This window comes from Eptatretus burgeri, chromosome 2 (genome assembly GCF_056783735.1).
Source record: "Eptatretus burgeri isolate ZD-2024b chromosome 2, Ebu_testis_v1, whole genome shotgun sequence".
Taxonomy (NCBI): Eukaryota; Metazoa; Chordata; class Myxini; order Myxiniformes; family Myxinidae; genus Eptatretus; species Eptatretus burgeri.
In genome coordinates, this window is record NC_140962.1 from 143799402 (window position 1) to 143824604 (window position 25203).

The 25203-nt window shown below is 41.8% G+C and overlaps 1 protein-coding gene and 1 pseudogene across 1 annotated transcript in view; both read left to right on the plus strand.

Moving 5' to 3' along the window:
• LOC147033399 (E3 ubiquitin-protein ligase TRIM7-like) overlaps nucleotides 1-25203 on the plus strand; it is a 67044-nt gene that overhangs the window by 14010 nt on the left and 27831 nt on the right. The window contains exons 2-6 of the mRNA XM_085854214.1: nucleotides 1271-1894; nucleotides 4339-4434; nucleotides 5771-6004; nucleotides 7891-7913; nucleotides 8384-8511. Coding sequence (XP_085710340.1) covers nucleotides 1271-1894; nucleotides 4339-4434; nucleotides 5771-6004; nucleotides 7891-7913; nucleotides 8384-8511 — 1105 coding nt within the window. The remainder of the gene's footprint in view (nucleotides 1-1270; nucleotides 1895-4338; nucleotides 4435-5770; nucleotides 6005-7890; nucleotides 7914-8383; nucleotides 8512-25203) is intronic.
• On the plus strand, nucleotides 8524-13198 carry LOC147033400 (uncharacterized; annotated as a pseudogene).

Genomic DNA, 25203 nt, shown 5'->3' on the forward strand with positions numbered 1-25203 from the left:
CAGCCATTTGAATGCTGCGTGGCGGATGGGCTAATTAAGCCTTTTTTTTCCTTCTGTGACTTTGCCCTTTGACATTTTGAACCAATTATCAATTTGTGTTCTCCATAGTCTCATCATAACGGTTTGTTTAAAATTTGATGACAAAAGCTCAAATGGGGGGAAAAAATTATGGCCTGGATATACACGCTCGCGAAACCCCGTCTTTCACTGTGCGGAGGGGGGGCTAACAACAGCAAAAATGAAAAATCACTCATAGAGTGACAACTTGGCAAAACAGCACATAGTAGAATGGCACTCAATAGAGCGCATACCTCTGCCAGGTGGAACAGTTCACGTTTTGTATCCTGATGTATCACTGATGGGCTGGATCCGAACCAAAATCCAATCTGCTTGTTCTTGTCACCTATCCAACTCATTCACCTTGTTTTGTCATAACTCATCCACAACTTTTTGAGATATAGTGTTATATTTAGTTTTTGGCCCTATCAATTTTAGAAATTAGTCCTGTGTTGACCTTGCCCTTTGACATTTAATTAAAAATTAATTGGTAGTTGAATTCAGTGACCTGACATGAAAATGCTCTTCAAATTTCAAGTCAATCGGAAGAAAATTAAGGATTTTAGAAATTTTGGCCCAAATTGACCTTTTGTCCTATTTACCTCAAAATTTATAAGTGGCTGAATTCAGTGACCTGATATGCAAATGTTCTTCAAATTTCAAGTTAGTTGGATTAAAATTGATGATTTTAGAAATTTGGCTGATGCTGACCTTTTGGTTTATGTTGACCTTTTCACAAGTGGTGACCACAAAAATAATAGGTGGTTGAATTCAGTGATCTGACATGCAAATGCTTTTCAAATTCCAACTGAATCGGATGAAAATTTAGGATTTCAGAAAATTTCACCCAAATTGGCCTATGTCGACCTTTTTACCACATGTTTATGTTCACCACAAAATTAGTAGGTCGTTGAATTCAGTGACCTGATATGCAAATGCTCTTTAAAATTGAGGATTTTAGAAACTTGGCCTATGTTGACCTTTTGGTCTTTGTTGACCTCAAAATTAATATGTGATTGAGTTCACCGATGGTTGAGGAGGTGAGCGGACAGACAAACAAACGGAGACGATCAACATACTTGTAAAAATAGAGATTGTCTTGTTCTGCATTCTTAGCTCAGAATCCATGAAACCAGAAGGCCAATCCTGAAAATTGAGTCATTAAAAGTTTTTACTTCTGTTTGTTTTCCTCACTAACCCTCTTTATGTGCAGGCCTCAACTCTGCTCCACATCCTTCTTTTCTCCAAAGAAATGGCTTCTCCTTCGATGATTGGAGTTTGTTCAGATGAACTTCAATGCATTGTGTGCTATGATCTCTACAAGTATCCCATTACTCTGCCATGCGGCCATTCTTTTTGCTGTGCCTGTTTGGAGAAATACTGGGAAAGCAGGAAACAAGGCACAGCCTGTGTTTGTCCAAATTGCCGTAAAGTTTTTCCTCAAAAGCCAAAATTCAAAAAGAATGTGATCCTTGCCGGCATGGTCGAACGGATGAAGTTGACAATGAAAGCAGTTCAATCTGGGGTTGATGTCCAACAAGATGTGCATGTTGAGCATCACTGTGAGGTTTGTTTTCGAATGGCAGCCAGGCGGTGTGTACCCTGTGATATCCTGTGCTGCGAGATACACATGAAGCCTCATCAACACAAAGGGCACAAAGTGGTTAACCCGGAAGTAAAGTTGGAGGAGCTGATATGTGCCAACCATGGGAAGCCAATACAACTGTATTGCAACGATGATAAAACCATGATGTGCCTGATGTGCCAGATGTGCAAGGATGGAAAACACAAGAACCACGATGTTGTCACTTTGGAAACTGTTCATGCTGAGCTCAAGGCAAGTAAATAAGTGAAAAAAAGTTTTTGGTACGTATTGTAATCATACGATTTTATTTCTTAAACCTAGTGTTGGCTTTAATGTTAAGGTGGTTGTCTTAAGATCTTTAGGTCTTGAGTTTAAGCACCTGTTTAATTAACACCAGGTGGGTTGACTCAGCCTGCCATCCTTCTGTGGTTGTCAAAATGAGTTTAAGCTTATTGATAACAGGGGCACTGCATTAGTGGCACAGCTGTGCTTTCAGAAATAATACAATAATACAACCAGCAGCCACAGGCTGCGTTTTAAAGAAAACAGCATTTCACTTCCTGGTGTTTCAGAACCATTCTTTTTCGAAAGCAAGTCGAACGAATAGTCTCAAAAGGTGAAATTAATTGATGAATTACAAACGCATATGGTTTTGATTTTTAAACTTCTGCAATCATTTAAGTTTAGTCAATTTCCTGAGAGACAATCTCCACATTGGCTTGTGTTGTCTGGGTGGCAGAATATGCTCCACAAATTTCAGCTGTTTTGTGGAAAGAGGAACTTTAGTTTTGCTGTTTTAGATCATTTGGCCGAAGAAAGAGAAAAGGGTAAAAAAAAAAAGATTAAAAAAAAAATTTAGCCTTTAAGGTTACCAACTAACAAAACAGCGGAGTCGTTCATTTGGCACGTAAAAAGGAAGGTGAACGATCCCTCCCCAAATAACTTTTGTGTTCGGATTGCTTCTAGCACTAGGCCGAATGTTCATGACCCTGAGCTCGGATGATGAGTTTGGGGGCTTTTGTGTCAAGCTATGCTCAAGAATAATGGAGTCTGAACAGCATTTTGATGTGTTGCATAAAGAGACATGCAGGTTCTACGTGCCCTCCATCCTTCCTGTAATGTTCACCTTGCCGTCATAGGTACATTTCAAATGCACACAATTGTTGTGAAAGTTCCTGCTCAAGGATACAAACTGCCACCTTGATTAAACACCAATAGGTAATGCTCAGGTCTGACATTATCCAACTCAGGTATTCTTATTTTTCTCATCCTCTTTGCTTGTCTGTCCAACTGTATTCAGGTCTGTGGCACATATTAACTCGAAGTTTATGGTATTACTTATTCTGATTTACCAACTTCTTTTGATAATTTAATTCTCTCTCTCTCTATCTCTATCTCTATCTCTATATCTATATCTATATCTATATCTATATCTATCTATCCATAGGAGCGGTAAGGGGTGGGGGTGGGGATTCTATCTTGTGTTGTATAACTTCCAGGAATTTTTTTTTTTTTAGCAATAACATCCAGGGATGTGTTCAGTTACCAAGTTTCTTGTAGAGCGCTCTCCAAGTGTCTACAGCACTCAAGCAAGTCTCCATTCAAAACCATTGATAAGGAACGGCAAGCTTGGCAAGCGCCAGCTGGCTTCTTGGTAACTGAACACACCCCTGATGTCCTGTTATTCTGTCCAGCAGTGCAGGAGTGCATCAACGTTAGGCACTCCAGCCTCCATTAATATATGAGAATAGCAAGGGCTTCCCTTGATAATTATGCATTGACTGCAGAGGTGGATAAGGTGACATCGCCAAATATGAATGTGGCCTTGTATGCCACAGGCAGGGACCTTTCAGTAGCCCAGAAGGTCAGACTATGTCAAATTCCTGCGATTATGGCCAGAGACATGGTCCTGACCTCCTCCATGAAATTTAGCGCCATTGACCATTGCAGAGAGGGAAGCAGCAGCATACCCCTAGTTGAGTGGCTGTGGCTGTGACAGTATTCAAACTGATGGTCAGATATCAGGCTGTTTGAAAGAAGAAGACTTGGAATCGGCAGCAATTATGAAATCTATGACTTTGCAGGTGTATGATCATAACCTCACTGTTCTATAGTTGAGAGGATCTGTTTTTGCATCCGTTGGGTGAATTGTAGTTGTGTTTGCCACTTCCAGGCAGACGAGTGATGCTCAAAGGAGGGCAAGTTGAAGACACCAGATACTGGAGAAGCAGTATCCAGATATAATTTGCCTAATGGGTTGCATTCACATGTTGAATGCATTACTGAACTGTAAATACATAGCATATTTTACCATTTAAAAAAATGTTTCTTTAAATCCAACATTCACATTTCCTTTACGATTGTGAATATCGTTCATAGAACATTTGAAATGCTCAAGGTGTATCTCCCATTTTATGTAATTATTTAATCATGGTAGTCTTCCCAGCCATCTATCTACCAGGCCACTGAGATCCTGTTTTCTGGTTGATTGAAACTCTTACATAATCCCAAACAACATCATTTGACAGTGGGGTCCAGCTCCAGACCTCTACTTCCTTTAACTCTTCACCATGATCAATAATATTGGTGATGAGTTTTTTTGCAAAAAAAAAACTTTTAATCAGTTTGTGTCTTTTCATTTCACCACAACAGTGCACAACAATTCTTCTTTACTGGTGCTTCTTCCTTCTGTGCAGGATGTTTTGAAAACGAAGTGTCCTGAAGTATCAAAATCAAAGCAGCACCTGCAGTCCCAACTCGATCAGCTGCAGGAAGAGGTTGAGCAGACACAGGTAGGAAGTATCAAGGAGTTGATGTGATTACAACGAATGGAAATTGACATCTGGAAATGTATTGTCGTGACAGAGGCCCAGCTAACATGGACGCTCTGTGCCAGAGGTCAAATGACCTCAACAAATGATCAGAACGATGTTTGAATTTACTGCATTCAGAATTAAATATCTTAAAAACTTGCGATCCCCCCAAGCATTGTCGAAATAAAGCTGTGAATGGCAGTTGCTCATGCGTGAGAAGGCAAAAGGCGGGAATATTTTTCTGATAGTACTTAAAGGATTTATTAAAATGTATATGGCAGTAAGTATGGACAAGACGCTAATAAATAATAGATGGAATGAACCAAGCGGTCGACAGACGCAGGGAAGAATGGAAAACATTCAAACTTAAGTACAAGAGAAACAAGTAAAAAAGACATTAAATGTCACAGCCCCCATTGCTGTAGTAATTATGTTGTATGGAGTTAACGGGCTATCCCATATTTATTTACAGCTAAAATTGCCACCAGTCTACCAGTCGGCCATCTTTCATCAGATCACAAAATAAGGTGAGGGACACGTGTATGCCATAATTTACTGTGTGTGTGCCAAGTTTGAACAAAATTGGGCCATGCATGTTTGAGAAATTGTTAGGGACACATTTAATAAATCATTGCATTGGGAAAAAAACAGTTTCCCACCTTCATGCCTTTTACGTTTGCGAGCAAGCTCTCGGCTTTATTTGAACAGTTCTTGGGGGATCTTAAATTGTTGAGTGGTTAAACGAAAGCAGTGAATTCAAGCATCATTTCGGTCATTCCCCAGGCAAAAATAGAATTCCTTTCTTGTAGTAATCCTCCGCAACCTACTGTAGTATGACATGTTACCAACAATAGTAGATGAGAGTACAATTCTCATATGCTATAGTTCGAACTGTAGCATTTTTGCCTAGGGATCATGGAGGTTTTTATTAGACCTCTGGCACAGAGTGTGAATGGGCGTCTGACACGACACAGACGCTGGGCGTCCGACACGACACGGATGTTTGAAACTTTTTTTAAATTTCTTTCAACCCAAAAATATTTATTCCTTTCCTGAAACAATTCTATACAAAAAGTGCTTACAAGTTAAAATTCATCTCCACTCATCAAAACCGTGTAAACTGTGGTCAAATTCCAATCAACATTTCACATAATAAGTGTGTCCGTGTCCAATTCATTGTTTCCTTCCACAGGCATTTATGGATGCCCTCACGATCTCCAGGCACAGTTAATTGAACTCTTTAGTTTTGACAATTTCTCTGAAAGTTTATTGTTGACTTGACTTTTGAGTGAATTCAAATAATGACTCCTTCCAGCACACAGGTCAAAGTACTGAAGGCAGGCTGGAGGAGAGGCGAAGGGAGTTGTACCAACTTGTGGATGAAACTGTGGATCTGTTGATGAGTCGGGTGATCAAAAGGAAAAACAAGAAACTTTCTCTGCTTATGAAGAATATGGAGAAACGACAGCAGCAGTTGAAGTCTGTGCTGGAAGCAGAATCCTTGCTGCAAACAGCGCTCCAGGAGTTGGAAGCCGTTTATTTTATGCAGGTGTGCTTTCTTTGAAATCTTTTACAAAAGTAAAGTTTAATTGGTAAAGTTCAGAAGTCCTTGTTGGTGCTGAAGCATTAAATTGTAGGACTTTTGCATGGGACTTTTGTCAGACTCAGCTCCTGTTGCATGGGAAGGTTTGGGCCAATGCATTGTCCATTGATTTCATGGTATAGTGTACTTTACAAAGCCTCATAAACGAGAACAAAGAAGGCCCAGATAATATACAGGTGTAGCTACCATGCATGAAGTCACTACTGTTGTTACGTAATAACATCAATTATTCCCACCTTCTTGTGGAGTTGGCTAGAATGTGGGTGAATAACTCACTTGCTCTTTGCCAAAGACACCATGAGATATTTGGCCTTCATCAACGAATGCTGCAGATGGGACTCCCAGCTTAACATCCATCTGTGAGATGACACTCAGTGATGCAACTCCCTGCTTACAAAGCACCAATCCAACAGTATGTTAGGTCATGAATCAAACCATGACTAGACTGCTCAAAATTAGTATTCCACCTCTGCACAATCTTGTCAGACTAGCTTTCATGCATGAAGTCAGAGAGCTTGGTTATTATTGTTTAATCACACTTTTTTCAGGGTAACAGTGATTGTGTGCCACAACAGTGATACATTGCAGTTGTCATGCTACTGCTTAGTGTTCCAAAGCATTCTACTAAAGAATCTTCTCCAGGAATTACTCACGGGAAATTACAAGTATGATCACAGCATGGCTTTCATGTGGTACTGAAACTTTGCAATGGGTGTGGTTTATCAATTTGCTGTCATCTCGATGCTCACAATCTTAAATATATTGCGAACCATAGTGTCTGTCTGTCTGTGTGTTTGTCTGTCCCCCGTTTATGGCAGCCACTTCCCGCACTGCATTTGAAAAGCTCAACGATCACTCTTGAAATGACGGGAGAACAAGCATGAATAATGTTGATGCCAAATTTCATTTCGCAAATAGAATTGATCATACATTGCCCTCTTATTAGACAAATGCAACTTCCGGTGCCCGATGTTGAGGTGGGTGATAGAAGTAGCTTGGAGCTTTGGCTCTGAGTGAAACCAAGAGTGGAACACAATTAACCTTTTTAAAGTCCATGAAATAATTTAAATTGATATATTTGCTTGAAATTTTGAGAAATGTTGCGCTGGCTTCAGGCAATATAAAAGTTTATCTTGCAGTTTTAAACTTGATAAACCACAGATAGCACAGGCTAATGATTTTATGCACAACAAAACTTTCATGTTGTGAGTGTGTTTTGAATTGGTCCAATTTACAGCAGTTGTAGTTTATGAAGTTAATGGCTAAGATTCACAGTGATCTGTGTCATATATTTAATTGTACGTTTGATAATGTTGTGTCATGTGGCCTGTGGCAATGTTAATATGAATGCTGTTTTACCAAATGCAACTGCACAATTTCCTTCTGAAACGGTCAATGCTATTCATCTGAATGCTGTTGAGTTTTAAAATTATGTTATTGGAAAATAAGCCTGGTGTTGGCTTCACGGATAAGATGGCTGGCTTAAAATCTTCAAGTCTTGAGTTTGACTTCCTGTCTCTCCGTTAAATAATACCAGGTTGACTCAGCCTGTCATCCTTCCGAGATCAGCAAAATGAGTACCAGTTTACTGGGAACAGGGGGGCACTGACTGCATCAGCAGCATGGCCACGCTCCCAGCAATGATGCAACCAGCAGCCCACAGGCTGCATATGAAATAATGAGAATTGGAAATTTAACATAAAGGGAGTATATTATACAGCTTGCAAAATGAAAATAAATTTTAGCCTTGTTGATACAAATTGAGGAAAGCTTTTGCAAAATGGAACTGATTTACTCACCTTGAGCGAATGCTTTGCTTTCTTCTTTTTCAGGGATTTAAGGATCTCGTACAAAGGTAGGACTGTGATGGTGTCCATCACAGGTCATCGTGTGTGTTTTTGTTGTGTTTTTTTTTTTTTCCTCCTTTCTTGCTTAAAAATTAGATATTTTAATTCATCCTGTGATAATAGTTTCATTCCTCCTCCAAAAAATGAAATTCACAAGAATATATCGCCGAGATCCGATTTGATGATTAGATATTCCATATTAGGTGAGAGAAACTGAGACACTCATTAAACCCTGAAGGAATTAAAAATTTATAAAGTCCAGTTGTTTTGCCCATTTCCCAATCCATAGATTAGTTGAAATGTGTATTCTCAATAAAAGATCAGTTCAAAAATGAATTCCATATATTTTATATTTTGACTCTTTTTCCCGACAACTTGGATGCTTGAGGTTTAAAAAAAGCAGATTACTTTACAGAACCTTTTTCCTCCAGTCATATCCTGTCATTCCTGAATTGTTGTTTTTCCTTTTCTTGCCAAGGCTCGAGTCGGTGTCGCACTTTCAGTATCTGAAGATGGCACCACGCACAGTGTTGGACTTCTTTAAGGAGGAGAACAATTTGAACATGCTTGTTGAAGTCAACAGGAACTTTTTGAAAAAAATACACAGTGAGTGACACAAACCTGAGGTTTTATAAGGAGGGTAATTAATAATGGAACATCCAGGTTAGACGATAGGGCATGTGGTCCTAAGAGCTTGTCTTGTGGTCTCCATCTCCCAACTAAATAAAACTTATTTTATAATTGAGTTAAATATTTTTTAATGAATTCTCGTTCATATTCACGCGTCATCGGTTGGAGCATTTTGTTGAATTTTAGGTTAGAATAACTAATATTTCGTCGGTAAAATAATTATCACGATCTCGATATTTATCCAATAAAATTGTACATTTCATTTATCAACGTTGCTGCGATTTTTCATTTTTGAAAAGGAGCCAATCAGCAACATCGTACGAGAGTGCTGCGGTACGGCGAATAGCGGGTCACGTGTCTAAACAGATGCTGTTTGGTGAAAAGTATCGGTGAAAATGGCATCAGTTGGTGTCAAATTTGGTGTACAAAAAAAAAAATAGGTGTTATGCACATGGTCCAGGTGCCGGTGGTGATATTGTTCCATTTAACGAAAAAAGTGGAGAACATTCTTGAGTGCTGTAGATATTTGGAGCGATTTGGTGGTAAACCAGGCCAATTTAGCGAGGTCTTTCGTCCGCGATCATGGTCTACACTGCAGCGCATGTGGAAGTGCATTGCCGGTCCCTGAAACTGGGGGTTGCCACGCAGTGTGTTACCGGTATTTCACTGATTCTACCAAGCAAAAACGTGCCCAAACTGCTAAACAGAAGCATCAGAATGTCACCCAATCATCCGGTAAGGTTAAAAGTAGCCTACAAATACATCACAAATGAGAAAATTGCATGTACAATCACGTAGGGAGGCCTATGATATTGGGTCAGGTCAGTCCCAAATGTTGTGATTTGTGTAGTCTACATGAATCGTAAAATGTGGGACTTTTGTTTTTACATGTAGTAGATCGATTCCATATATCTTCAATAACCAGACAATGTGAAGAGATGGCTGGCAAAAGGCAGAAATCTTCAAAAAGGGCAGACCTTACCAACAGTCGAATGACTAGGGATGAAGACGACGTAAACAACATAATGAGTACCATCACGAGCATGACGAATCCTTTCGAAAATGACCCGGAAATGGATGCTAATGATCTGGTTCACTTGTCATCTGGAGTCATTGCACCAGATGATGTGTATTCTGACCTCATGACCGCAAAAGTAAAGGGCGATGAAGCTTTCGTCAATTTTTCTAAAAGCCGCTTGCAAGGTAATGATGTAGACCTGAACAAAATGCTGAAGCAGATGAAACTGAAAACATTTTCAGATGCAAGCAAGCAAACCATCAAGGTTAAAGGGAAAGATGTTACTTTGAAAAGTGATCGTGAGTTGTTGGCAAGGCTGGTCATCATTGGCAAAGTACAAAAAGTGAATCTCAAAAGCATGATGACATACTCGTTGAGCCCGTATCCACCAGCTCTTGCGACTTATGAGGGATGCTTAGTTAAAACTAACAAGGCGAGGCTGCTACACTACCTAGAAAGTGTACCTGAGAGTTCCCATGTCATGGACCCACCAAAGGGAGGCGTATGGGTAGTTGATGGCATGGCCATGCTTCAGCAAATGAGTTCAAAAGGAATGCCCGCAAGCATGGGTCAACTGGCAGAAAAAATTCTGAGACAGTTAGTGTACCTGGCACTAAGTAGTACCTCCAACTCTGTACACTTTGTAACACGTATCCATCGATCAGTATTAAGGGTGCTGAGAGGAAACGAGGAAAAAGTGGTTCCCAGAGGATTAAAATATCCAAGGCAGACCAACCTGTACCTAAACAATGGAAGAAATATCTGGCAAACAGCTTCAATAAGGAACAGCTAGTTCACTTCTTGTTCAATCATTGGAGTACTTGTGGAGAGGACAACTTTAAGGGCATCACACTGTATGTTGCACATGGCAAGATGTGTCATTCCATCACACCAAGAAATGGTACCATCAGCATTGAAGAAATACCGCAGCTCCATTCCACCCAAGAGGAGGCTGACACCAGGATGCTCCGACATGCCCATTACATCAGCACCCAAGGCATCAGAAGCATCATCATCAAAAGCCCAGAAACTGACGTGTTTATTATTGGTGTGGCACTTGTATCGCACCTTGTGGGTTCCCAGTTGTATTTCCACACTGGCAGAGACGAGAATATACGTACCATTGACTTACAGGCCATACAGCAGGAGCTTGGAGATGACATTGCAAAAGCCATCATAGGTCTCCACTGTTTCACAGGATGCGATTCTGTAAGTTCCTTTTACGGCAAAGGGAAAACAAAAGCTATCAAACTTCTCACCCAAAAGAAATCCTTTTCCCATGCGTGTCAAATGCTTGGCGAGTCTTTCTCCGTAACAGACGAGCTTGTTTCTTTACTGAAGGATTTCGTTTGCAAGCTTTACAGCCAGCAGGAGTACAGTCATGTCAACGATGCACGGTATTTTATGTTTTAGATGGCTACAAGAAACGAAAGTGTCATGCCACCAAACCAAGATGCCCTCATCAAACATGTACAACGAGCCAACTTCCAGGCAGCTGTTTGCAAGCGCAGCTTTGACAATAACCCAGATATCCCATCACCAGCTGGACATTGTTGGAAATTGATCGATGGCAGCCTCTCAATAAACTGGATGGAAATGCAACCTGCTCAACAGAGCATTCTTGAACTATCACGCTGCACCTGCAAGAAGTCCAAGTGCAAACCATCAGATGCAGATGACCAGTGTTGTGTGTCTTTGGGGCTATGTTGTACCGAACTGTGCGAGTGCAAGAACTGTGATAACATGCATGTACGCGATGACGATGCTGAAGAAAGTGAAGAAGAAATGGATGAAGTTGGAGATATCTGCTTCGATGAAGAAAACTTTGAAGAGGAAGAATCTTTTTAATGGTAAGGTAAACTTACATGGGATTATAACTCTGGAATACTGTGTAAAGAAACCATTTTTAAACAGCATATCTGTTGCTCTCACTTGCAACACCCGCGTTCCCTTTTAATGGGGGACTATGGTAGGTGAATATTTTTTGTTTTTTGTTTTTTGTACCCATACAATATTAATCTTGTTGGATCCATACATTTTTCCTCTAAAAAATTACCAAACATTACTTTTTAAGTGCAATTTAACAACCCTAGTCTCATTTTTTACAAACCGGAAGTGTTAAAAAATCCACTTCCGGTTGTAATTTTTGTCTAAAAATAACCCCTTTTCACCTATTTTCAAGCAAGTTTTGCAATTCTAAATAGAGTGTAAGTGTTTCTATATGTTCACAGCATGTCCTGCTACCTATTGAATAAAAAATACTGCCATCTGTTGATCTAAATATTGTCTAAATGCATTCACCCATTGAGCTGCATGTGCTGACATGTAAACAGACATTCGTTACTTCGATCTGCAAAATGTAACGTCGGCCATTTTGATGCGAATCTTTATCGGCTTCTATCATTTTTCAGCTTTTCGTGATTTGATCGTAATTTTTTTTTTAGGTTGTGAGTGGGCTACATCCTTGAAAATTGGCACAATTGTTGATTGTTTTATGTACTGTGATCTAATGAGAGCATTTTTGGAAAATATCTTTAGTTCAGAATTTATGTTCGTCCGAATAGTTCATCAGCAAGAATAAAATCACAAAATTTGGCAAACCGTTGCCATGGCAACATGCAAAATATTTTTTTCAAAAAACTTTCCATTGGATCACAGCTTGCCAACCTATAAACAACTTGGTGATGTTACAGCATGATCTGATATTTGTAAATGTGTACAAAATTATGAGCAAATTTTTAATTTTACCTTCACCCAAATTTAAGGTCATTGACATTTGACCTTGGGTCACTAACAAGATTGACCTTGACTTGTGCTAATTAATGTATTTCTTAAAACTTGACACTTATATGATTATGTTGATACCAAACATGGCATCATTTGTCAAAACATTGGCAAGATAATACCTCTTGAATGTTGTCAGGTCTTTTTGACCTATAGTACCCCGTTAAAAAACATTACTTGTATGACACATTATTTTTAGGTGGGAATTACTAATTAATGCTCCACTTTTGAGCGTGGGAACAAAGGGGATATTGATAAGACATTCAATACCTATATTTTAGGACATAATAGATGTAGTTCCAATGTGGAGACCACAAAAAGCACTTTCTGAAGGGATTTTGACTACATGCCCTATAGTCTAGGTAAGGTAAAGAGGAATATAATGTCAAGAAAAATTGCAAATATAAATGATTTTCACTTGAACAACATCGTTTCCGAAGTGTTTCAATCGCACCACCACCTGCCCTCTCCCCAACCTCATTACCACCTGCTCTCACACCATCCTCACCGCTGCTTGCCCTCACTGCATCCTCACCACTGCCTCAAGTTCAACAATGCTTCATTATTGTGCTCAAAAGCAAATAGTAATTCTTTATCAACAAAACAGCAAGGGAATTACATTGTTTGTCATTTTTGTTGTTTGTAAAGCTGTTTTTAAAAAGTGTAATTCTTCTAGATGTTTCTGTTGTAAAGTCTTTAGACCTTGTGAAACCTTTGTTTGTCATGTGACAAGTTCGATTTTTGTTGTTTACTGTGAATGTTTGTTGGGATGTAAATCAAAGTACATTATTTATCTTCTCACTTGTGGAAGATTGTGGATTGCAATATGTTGGTAAAATTTCTCAATGTTTACATCAACGTTTGAATGGACATATGTCTGCTGTTCCATCTGGTATTAAGACATATACATATGTATGTATATATGTATATATATATATATGTATATATGTATATATGTATATATATATATATACATATACATATATATATATATATATATAAATATACATATATGTATATATATACATATATATATATATATAAATATATATATATATATATATATATATATATATATATATATATATATATATATATATACACACACACAAGAAGTTGGACATGTTTTTAGTTGTAGTTCTATTCAAATTATAGACTTTGTTAATGTTAATGATTTTGATAATAAAGAGGAGTGTAATGTTAAGCTTGGACGCAAAAAGGACTTTTGGATCAGGAGACTGTGTGACCTATCCTTGGGCCTTAATGACAGAGTCCAAGGTACTGGGTCGGTTTCTCAAGGTAATGTTTTCGGGAATGAGTATTTCGCTAATCCAATCAGGAGACCCAGAGGTCATGGGTATCGTAGTCAGTGTCGTACAGCTCCAAAATTGGAAATTTCAGAGATAATTGATAAACTTAAAGGTTTTTTATGAAGGAAAGGTTTTTCATGATTTTTATGTTCCAAACAAGTCTTAGCTAATATTCTTCAGAGTTTAGCAGGTTCATATGACATGTGCTCGTTTTTGATTGAAGCTTTTTGAAGCAGGGTTCTGGTGAAGAAGTCTACTTCCTAAGTTGATTGGATCTACACTTCTTAGTTTGTGATTTTTTTTCCAGCAAGTAGCTAGATAGGCTTCGGTTTCTTTCTATTTCTAGGGATACCAGTGTCGAGAGTTTATTACCAGATAAAGTTTGGGAGTGAACCCCATTGAAGGTTTATTTCACTTTCACTAAGACCACAGGACAATCCTTATTCAATTATGGTAAATTTCTTAAAACTCTTAGAATAGATTTAGTAAAGGAAATTTTGGAAACTGTGCATGTTCGTTTTCCCCTTTTTTATCTGGTCCTTATGGACACGTAGTTTCTGGGGATTTCAATGTAATTCGTAAAAGTGAAATTGGGGATCTGATGAAAATGGGAGCTAAATATAGGGAACCAGTAACTCAACCTTGGAGCTGCATTTGGTCATCAATTGTGGATTCTGTCGCTAATTTTATTAACAAAATGTGCACCAAGTTTAAGTTATGTGTCAACAGTCTTAATGCATGGTTTAACAGAGTTGTGGAAGTCCTGGATAATAGGCTTATGTTTTTAGTAGTCGAGGCTTGCTTTCACTGGGTCGGTCGAAACCAGTGTTGAACAAGCCGAGTGTTCGTAAAGGCATTTGGGATCTCCATGATAACTACATGATAGTTCCAGCGGATAAGGCTGCTAATATTTTTGTTGTGGTTTGTAAAAAGTTATATGTGGAGGTTTTATTAAAAGAGTTAGGCATTGATTCGGTTACTTTCACCAGTGTAGCAAATAGCACATATGTTCTTGTCATGTCACTCCAAGATATTATCTCTGAGCACCAGGAAGTTTAAGTTAATAATTTCGGTATTAAATGTAAAGAAGTAAATCTTTGTATTCCTCGGATTTTCTGGATCCCTAAGCTTCATAAGTACCCATACAAGTATGGGTTTATAGCGGGTGCCAGGCAGTGTTCCACCAAACAGTTATTGGTTATAGTTAACTCGGGCTTACAAGTTGTTAGGGAACAGTTTAGGAAATATTGTTTAGCAATTGAGAAGAATTCTGGTATTAACAATTTCTGGAGTATTAATTCTTCTTTAGAGTTCTTAGATGGGATTAGATGCCTCAATATCAAGTCAGTTGAAGTTTTTGATTTTTCAACTTTACATAGAAATTTGGATTTAGTCCGAGTGAGGGATTCACTCTTCAAAGTGATGGACAAGGTTTTTAACTCTTTTAAGAAGTTTTTATGTGTCAGGTTTGATCGAGCATCATTTTCGAAAAAGAAGTACTCAAGTTTTCATTGTTTTGATGAGCAGAAGTTGAATGATGTTGTTAATTTTATTTTATTGAACACTTTTGTGTCTTTTTTGTGGGATAATGTTTCAACAGGTTGAGGGTATTCCCATGAGTAGGAATTGCAGCCACCCACTAGTGGACATTTTTCATATTTTCTGTGAATTTTCATTCATGCACAAACTGATGACGGATAAAAAAAAATTAGGATTAGCTAAAATATTATCTCATACATGTCGTTATATAGATGATATTTGTGTGGTTAACGATAATTTTTTTGAATGGCAGATTCACAAGATGTAACCAGATAGCCTGATTGTAAACAGGAGGGTGAAATGATTGTACAGTTGATGCATATCTGGATGTGTTGGTTAGAGTTTGACAGAATGGCTTTAGTCCAAGTGTGTCATAAAGTTGATTATTTCAGTTTCCAGGTAGTCTTGCACATCTTTCCAGGTAGCAATGTACCAATTAAAATGGATTACAATATCTTTTTAACTGAGCTACTTAAAATTTGCAAGAATTTGTTTAATCAAGGATGATTTTGTGGAACATGCTGAGAAGGTTTTTTTCCATCATGTTAAACAGAGGATATTTTTGACTGATTGTTTGATCAGATATCAGGAGAATGTCTTTAGACTCCATCATCACCTTTATTTCAGTTTGGTTGGTTTTCATGAAAACAAGTTCCGATTGCATTGCATTTGATATTATAATAATGAATTAATTATTTTAGTGAGAGAAATTATTTAATTAATATTATTGATTAAACACATATATTTATCGATGGTATGAAATAATGGAGGTATTTAGATAAAAATACAATAAATATTGGACACAATCCTGGGAAGGTCACCACTCCGACACAGTATACCAGCAAGGTAGCACTCATTTTGCTGAGCTTCGAAGGATGACAGGCAGAGTCAACCCAACCTGGTATTAATTCAACAGCCGAGTGGGATTTCAACTCAGGATCCTTTGATCCTAAGCTCACCACCCTAACCATTAAGCCAAGATCAGGCAGAATAAATAAATATTATTTTTCAAATTCATTATAAACAAGCATTGAAATAATTTGTTGGTGGTTGCTTGGATACACAGTGCAGCATGATAAAATCGGTTTTAATGACAGTTTGAATATTCGATTGACAGTTTCAGACTGGTTTGATGGTGGTGCGGTGTAATGGATATGTCCACAAGGTGAAGTGTTTATCGCTCAATATATTATCATATAAAGTGGTGTATGATTAAAGTTAGTCATATGTAGCATTACTTTAAATAAAAAGTAATAATTTAATAAGTTTGAATAAGGATATTGTTGCATTGCTGTGTTGACTGACTGTCTGGACACAACTTTGAGGTTGTGGGTCCATTGATGTTGAGTCTACTGATGTGGACCTGCGATCAGGGTTGTGGATCCGCTGTTTGGAGAGGTTCTGGGCTGAAAGGATCGAAGCCTCTGAAAAACGGGGCCCAGCTGATCCGGGCAGTTGGGAAATGAGTAAATTGCTTTTAGGTTAAGGTTATAACTTCATATAAAATAGCTTTGGCAAGTACGTGTGTGTGTGTGTGTGTGTGTGTGTGTGTGTGTGTGTGTGTGTGTGTGTGTGTGTGTGTGTGTGTGTGTGTGTGTGTGTGTGTGTGTGTGTGTGTGTGTGTGTGTGAGTGATGTCTGACTTCATTCTTGGAGCTATGGTGCAGTACTTGGTCTTTATTTTGTGTAATCTAATTTCTTTAATTTCATCGACTTTGGAAGACAACACAGTCCATGCCCGAGCTGCCAAAGTTCATGCTGCACTGGATTTGTGGGTGATTGGGTTCGTGTAGGGAATTTGGCAGCACTCTGGGCCAACACATTAAAGAACATCGTAAAGTGTTTGAGTGCAACCATCCTGAAAGGTCTGCTATTGCCAAACACTGTCTTGGGGTCAGCCACACTCCCTTTTTGTGATAGTCAACACTTTGGTTACCACCCTGAACCGGGCCAGGAGGCAGATGTTGGAGGCATGGCACACAGCAAAATCAAGTTCACCTCTCATGGATGAAACTGTGACTTTGCCGCAGGCTGTACACCACTTCTGCAGAGGTGAGTAGCGATGCACTGAGGAAGGACCAAGCGACATGGACACGTGATCACTCCCTGTACGACCTGACATGTAATGATGGCACATAAAACATAACGTACTTCTTAAGAGTCATTGGGAATTTGGCAGACTCAACTACCAGCCTGTTAACCTTCAGTTAGGATTGCCTGGTGGTCATGAGGTCTTGTACCACAACTCTGTGATTGATCGTTCAACCTGTCCCTCCTCGATGTACTGTTTGTATGGGTCAGTGGATGTCAGTGAATGCAAGGAATTCGAAAGTCAGGAGATGCAAGGAATTTGTGTTGCTGACTAAAACGTTGAGTCTCTCAATTTACAGAGGACAGAGAACATATTGTTGTGGAAACGACTCCGAGTGGGATAAAGATGCTTAAAATAGCATAGTTATCTCTTTAAATTGCATGTCCAGCAGAAAGGTAAAATTAACTTTTTTTTCTTTGTTTGTTTTTTTGTATGTACTGTCGAGGCTCGTATGAGAGTTAACACACAGAACATACAAGGGGAGCAGGAGACGATAAGTGCAGGAGAGGGAAGGAAAAAGCAGTGGGGAACAGACACATGAGGAGATCTGTGGAAGGGAGAGGGGTGGGGCGGGGTACACGGGGTAAACAAGATGGACACTACAGGGACTATCAGGTCATTACACGACAGGGACTTTCAGGAAGGAAAGCAGGGAATATGAAGGAGGTGGGTTTGGGGTGGATTAGCGGGGGTAGAAAAGATCGTGGTTTTGGATGGGGAAAGATAAGAAGTGGTCGTGAATAGCTGTGTTGAAGACCTGGAGGACAGAATGGGATTGAAGGGAGTGTAGTATTTTGTTGCAAAAGGTGGTAACAAGCCGGTAGGCAACATGGGTGGTCGCGATATAATTGCATACTAGTCATACAGTTTTTGACGGATCGGGCTGAAATTTTTTGACAAAGAGGTTGATTATAGTGCGCATAAAAGCGCAGAAGCCGATTTTTGAGTTTCGAAAAAAATATATATATATAAATATTTTTCGGATTTTTTTCAAAATTTTCAAAGTTTCGTTGCTACACAACGGTGGCGTCCATAGCAACGGTGCTCAAAAGCATACAACTAGATCCTGGTATGAACCTACCACTCAAGTTTCATCAAAATCGGTTGACTCCTCTGGCCTCCAGAGCTGTCCATTATAAACATACAGATAGATGGAAAACCTGAGAATAACGGTAGTCTCGAGACCACCCAAAAAGAGGAATGAATGAGTGAATGTGAGCAGTGCTTCTTGATTTTGGTAGTTTTATCAGAAGGGGGTTGCTGGCAGACCTTGAGTGCCCTGCGGCAATATGGGTGGGACAGAGGGTAGACAGCATGGGGGGCAAGGCCAGAGAGGAGATGGTCGAAGACAGACAGACCACCAACTTGCCTGAGGTGAGAGAGTGAGAGACCCAAAGACTCAGCCTCATTGTGGGAGATACCAATGATCCTAAATACCTTGGTTTCCACAGCGTGAAGCAGAGAAAGGTGAGAGGCAGGAGCACCAGCCCAGAGGGGGGAGCAGCACTCCATCAGGCTGTGGACAAAAGGTATGGATGTGGTCAGGAGCTCAGGTGTGTCAAGGAAGGACTTTGCACGATGGAGGATGCCCAGTCACCGACTGGCTTTGGTGGCCAGGTTGAAAATGTGGCTTTCCCTGGAAAGATCATGGCAGTTGGTGAGATCCAGAAGCTTGAATGAAAGGACTTCTTCCAGAGGATTGTTGAGAAAGTCGATGGGGGGGGGGTGTCCATATGGTCCTTTCGGAGAGACAAAGTGAGAGTGTGAGATTTGTCCGGATTGAAAGACATGTTCCACGTGTTGGACTAGCTTGTGATTTTATCGAAATCTGCAGAGAGTGCAAAGGCTGCTGCTTGCTGATCTGAGGGATGACAGATGGTATGGCAGAGGGTGAAGTCATCAGCAAAGAGATAAAGAGGATTTTCCAGAGAGTCTGAGAGATCATTGATGAAAACCAGAAAAAGCACAGGGCCCAGAACACTGCCTTGAGGACCTCCAGCCTGGACAGGAAGAGGGGATGAAATAACTCCATTAAGGGCCACACATTGGCTGTGACAGGGAAGTCTGCAAGCCATGAGTGGAGATGTCCTTGGATACCATAGGAACAGAGTTTGGTGAGCAGGGCAGGTTGCCTGATTGTATCGAAAGCACCCAATATGTCGAGGGAGATGGCTCTGATTTCATGTCTGGCATTGAGGACCTCCATCCATTGTTGGGAAAGCAGAAACAGCATATCCAGGGTAGAGTGACCTGGTCTGAATCCAAATTGATGATTGGAAATCAAGCCATTGGAGAAGAGGAAGGATACTTCGGAGCAGACACTCAAGAAGCAGAAGGCTGAGGAATGCAGAAAGGAGAAACGAACGGTACAAGCTCGCCTGAGCAGAAGACTAACAGACTAAGAAGGCTCATGAGGGAAGGAACAAAAACGTGTGAAGGGAAAGAAAGGAAAGTTTCACGAGTAATTGGTGTCAAACTTCTGTGGAAAAAGAACACTCCTTCCATGAGCGTCATCCTGCCCTCTCGATCCTGTCAGCCACAAATGACGAGGAGGGTGAACAGCGGTACTCATCAACGGAGGTCTGAGGAGGAAGAATCTGAGGCAGAGGAGGGTGAGTCTGGGGCATCAGAGAGGACTCACCTATTGGGTCTTGGCACCTCAGGGAAGCGGCTGCCTGTCCCCATCGCCACTGCCCATCTTCCCCATCCATTTTCCTCCGCATTCTTTATATTTGTTTGAGGTGAGGGTGAGAAGGAAAGACTGCTTTCCTTTTCTCCATTCATTACTTTTATTTTATTTTCAAGTTCTTGTTTTATTCTTCTCCCCTGAGTGAATGATGGCCAAGTCTTTTGTTTCAGTAAGATTGAAGAAGAACACGTGTTTTGGTTAAATCTGCTTTTGTGTGCCTTTTTGCTTTCTTGCTTATAAATATTGCTTTTAAATGATTCCTTGCTTGTGTGTTTCTAATAAGTAATTGTTTGTTGCAATTTCCAATCTGTCTTGGTTGTCTTTTCCTTTATTGGTTCGATGCAGTGCACAAGTATAGTTATATGGGACGTTCTACCCCAATAATTTGCTTTGTCAGCCAGCGCACACTCACTGTAATGCACAACAGTAATCCGCGTGTGCACTGAGGGCACTGACCTCAAGTAGCCGGCCGTCCACAGGTAAGGTATCACGCAAAGTAGTGTAACAATGCCCAGATTGGCCATGCCAATCGTCGTTCGTGGTTGCTCAGCACCGTGCCAATGCACGGAGTTATCTGTGCCCGGCGGCCTCGAGTCCAGGAGGGACCCAAGTGCTTCTCCTCATGTCAAGTCTCGAACCCCGGATCCGCAACTATATATATTGTTATGGTTGTGGAAATTCACAGATCACCATTCAGGTTCCCCGAAGATCAGTTATGTCGAAGTGTGTGTCCAGATTAGATTTCCCCACCGATGTCTAAAGGGACTTATTCGTGAACCGGGCTGTGCATCTTTGAGTTAGCCGTTATTCTTTTGCTATCTTTATTTTAAAACGAACAACATCTCCTCACCATCATCTCCACAAACAACGCCATATTTTCACCAACAACAACCATTTCAACCAACGAACAACGTCTCCTCACCATCATCTCCACGGTGCCGACATCTTTTCGCCAGCAACGGCATCCACAAACGAACAACATCTCCGCCGACAAACACGACGACTTCCTCGTTGGAGCGAAAGCCGGTGATTCCTACCACGTCCGCGTTTGACGGCAAGATCGGATCAGAATGACAAAAGGGGTGGAGCCAGCCAGGGGTGAAGGGTCGGAGGTGAAAGACAAAACACCACCCCCGAACCCGATAAAAGGCCGGGCTGAAACGCTGAGAAACCAGTTGAGCTTGGAGTGGAGCTTGGTTGTTGAGTGGAACTCGGTCGTTGGAGTCCGGTGGAGTTTGGAGCCTGGAGTCCAGTCGGGTCGAGCCTGCAGTGCAGTGCAGAGTTGTTGGTCGGTGGAGGCAGCAGCGAAGTCGCCAGCCAGCGACATAACGGTCCGAAGTGATCGGGGCCCGGGACGATCCGGGCGACGCTGAGGAGTGAGCGTGCTCTTAAGAGCATCAACTCCAAAAGAGCAAGGCCGGTTCGCACCTCTGAAGCGTTGTCGGCCAGGCCCGATCAGCCAGGCCGCACGGCTTGGCCTAGACCAACCAAGCCGCCGTTACACCAGATGCCGTGTTGACGATGAGACATGGGGAGGGTCGCCGACCGAAAGACCCATCGAGTCGTCTCCAGGACGACAAGGTAACCTTCACGGCCTCGTGGAGCTCCTTCAGTCTTCCAAGCTCTGAGGAACATTAAAGGCCTACGGGCCCAGTTCTCCCTTTTCTTTTCTGGGGTTTTTGCATGAAAGTCTGTGGCGCCTTGTCCGTAAGTAGAATTGTTGTAAGTGCATGTACATAATAAATAGATAATGGCTGTAGGTCTTCTTTTTGCTCATGTCTTCTCCCTTACCCCCATTCATTGCATACGTGTACAAATAAATGTCCCCCGTTGTTTGAATATTCACCTGCTCGTTGCGTCCCTTCCTCCATTGAACTGTCATAATTGCATTTGGAATAAGTAGCTGGTTTTTAACACCGATAAGATAATCGGGTCCAACGGGGCTTGGCGATAATAAACCGCTCGGCAATCGCAGACGGAAAGAGCTGCTTAAAGCGGCTCGTTTCCGAGCAGGTCCCGTTGAGGTACAACCTCTCGGTAGTCTGTCCGCGCGAATAATTAGGTAAATCGACAATTCGGCGATCAACAATGTCACGCGCGGGCAGAGCATTGACAAGGTTGTGGTGTGGTTAAAAACACACCCGTAGCTGGATTTCGGCGTTGATCCGAAAGCTACGACTGGATTGCCATGGTTGGTGGGCGTGTGCGGCCGCAAATTAGCTCAAGGCGGTCACCCCGGAGTGGCGAGAATCCACTGCAATATATATATATATATATATATATATATATATATATATATATATATATATATATATATATATATATATATATATATATATATATATATATATATATATTGTTGTGGTTGACGAAATTCGCAAACCACCATTCAGGTCCCGTAGGTGAGATATCTCTGTAAGTGTATGTGTAGTTAGGCCCAAACCCGTTGGTTAGAGGGAATAAATGTCATTCATTCGGGCTGCAACCCTTTTAGATAGCCGTTTTTCTTTTACTATCTTTATTTTGGACCAGCCGCCATTACTACCACCACAACCACCACCAACCACGTCTCAACAGCCATCACACAACAACCACCAACCGCAACGCCGCTTCACAACAACAGCCACGACCCTTGCCGTCACATCTCGCTCTCACAACCATCGCATCACCGCCATTCCCGCGCCGCTTGTGGGCACCGATCCTGGACTCGTACAGGGCGCGCACCGAGCAGCGGGTGCAAAAACACCAGCCTTTCCGAGAAATCGGATCAAAAATCATTCACGCCCACTTTTCCTCTGTCCAATGGGGAGCCAGCCCGAGGTGAAGGGTCGAAAGTGAAGGAGCGAAGCCCCGGGGGCTATAAAGGGCCGCGTTCGCTCGCCGAAAAGGCAGTTGTTGAGGGAGTTTCTGAATCGGGAGAGAAAAATAGTTTCTGAATCGCAGTTGGACGGAGTTGAGAAGAGTGGGAGAGTTGGAGAGTTGTGGCGGCGGCGAAGGCAGTCGAGAGGGCGCTCGTGTCAGAGTCGGGTAGCTGCGGAGAGGGGAGGCCGGTAACGCGACCGAGGTCGCGGTGGAGTCGCTCGTCGCGGGACCCAAGCAAGCGAGATATCCTCATTCCCCCGAGCATCAACAACCCCCTCCTGTTTCCCCCCGCGCTGAGATAGTGTGAGAAGGGGGCCCCGTTCCCACCCCATTCCAGGCAGTGCCAGCAAGGCCCGCGGAGTCGGGGCGCCACCGCCATTTTGCGGCTCATTACCAGATGGGTAGGCTCGACGCGGTCTCGGCCCCAGGCCCGTCTGCCACCCTCATCGTTGAGGGTGGTCCCTTTTTCTTTTGCTTTGAGTATATGTGTTGTCAGCGCCGTCTGTGAAGTAAAACTGTATAAGTGTTGCCGTGTGCTCGGTAGTCGGTAGTAGATCTGCATTGTTACATTTGCTTTTTGTGCAGAATTGTTGTGTTTCTTCTACTTTTACATTTGCTTTTGGTGTAATTGTATATGTATGCTTTCCGTTTGCCGCGGAATAAATGTGCTTTATGTTGAACTGTTTTCCCGCTTCGCTTCGTCTTTTCTTTTATTGAATCTCCATCTTACTTCACGTAAAGGGTTGGTCGTGGGCTAAAAACGCCCAATAATTAATCGAACCGTCGAGGTTGACGATAACACCTCTTGGTTATCCCGATAGTACGGAACGGGTCGCTTAAAGTGGCCCGTGTCCGAAGTCGACCTGCGGCGAGGTGCGATCGCCCGGTCTACCCTCCGTGTGGGTACTTAGGTAGGTCGAATTTGGCGAGCAACCCTATCCCACGCGGGGAGCCGATTGGCACGATCGTGGTGAGGCCGAAAGGCCCACCCGTGACTAGTTCCCGGCGTTAGTCCGAGAGGGTCACGACGGGATTGTCCGTCCGGTGGGCGACGTGCCGCGATTCGAGTTACGTGGCCGCTCGCACGCCGGCGGACGCAAATCCGCAACAATATGTATGTATGTATGTATGTATGTATGTATGTATGTATATATGTATATGTATATATATATATATATATATATATATATATATATATATATATATATATATATATATATATATATTGTTACGGCTGTGGAAATTCGCAGAACACCATAAAGGTCCGTGGTTCAGTTAGATCGATAAGTCTGTGTTCAGTTAGATTTCCCCACCGTTGTTTAATGGGAACGAGCATAACCCGCGCTCTGCGCGACATGTTGGGGTGGGTGTGTTTGAGAAAGGAACTGATGCAGAGTATCAGTAGTAATTTTACTTTAATGCAATCAGTGGAATACGATTTCACTGTTTCAGAACCATTTTATTTACTTTTTTTGTACCATGCACCTCATATGGTCTTTGAGATAATGTAAGCCGAATATCACGTTACTCGAGCGCAGAACAAAGTCGAAGATAGTGCGACACGAAACCACAAACTCAGAAATAATATACAAGATTCTTCGTGTTAACCGGGCTGTGATTCTTTGAGGTAGGTTTTTCTTTTTCTATCGTTATTTTGAACCAACCACATCTCCACCACCATTACAGCAACCTACATCGCTCCCCTTAACCATGCCACCAACGCCACAACCACGATCGCCTCTACCACCAACCACCTTCGCCGCTACGCCAGCTATCAATTCCCTTCTTCTCCACGGATACATTACAACCATCTCTCTACATTCATTCAATAAACGTGAGCAAAAGGAAACCAAAGGAACTTCGATGGCGCACGGATTTTTCCCACCTAATATTCCCGCCTGTTTTCTCCACACTTGGTGTGGGGGGAGGGCGAGGCAGATCGTTTGCCATTGGTCGGTTCGTGGAATGAAGCGCTGGGAACGGAGGAACGCCCCTTTTCTGGAAGCTTCTCGCAGGAACTGGAAGGGGGGTGGAGCCGAAAACGGGGAGGAGCAAGGGGTTGGACCCCAGGGGATATAAGGCCGGACAGGACGCGAGCTCGAGGAAGGAGGGGGTGATCGTGTGGGTTGTTGTCTCTTTGGGGGAGCTTCGTCTCTTCGTGACATTGGTGCTTTTCGAACGTCGTCGAGCCCTTTTGTCATCGAGCCTTTCGTCGTGTGTCTTTGGTCGTCATCATTGTCGTCTCTTCGGGAGAGCTTCTGGATTGCGTTGGTGGTTTCAGCTTCTTCGGGGTCGTTGGTGGTTTCGTCGTCATTGAGCTCTTCTGGTCTGGTGATTGCTGCTGCTTCGTGGTGGTTCGAGCTCCGGGTGCATTT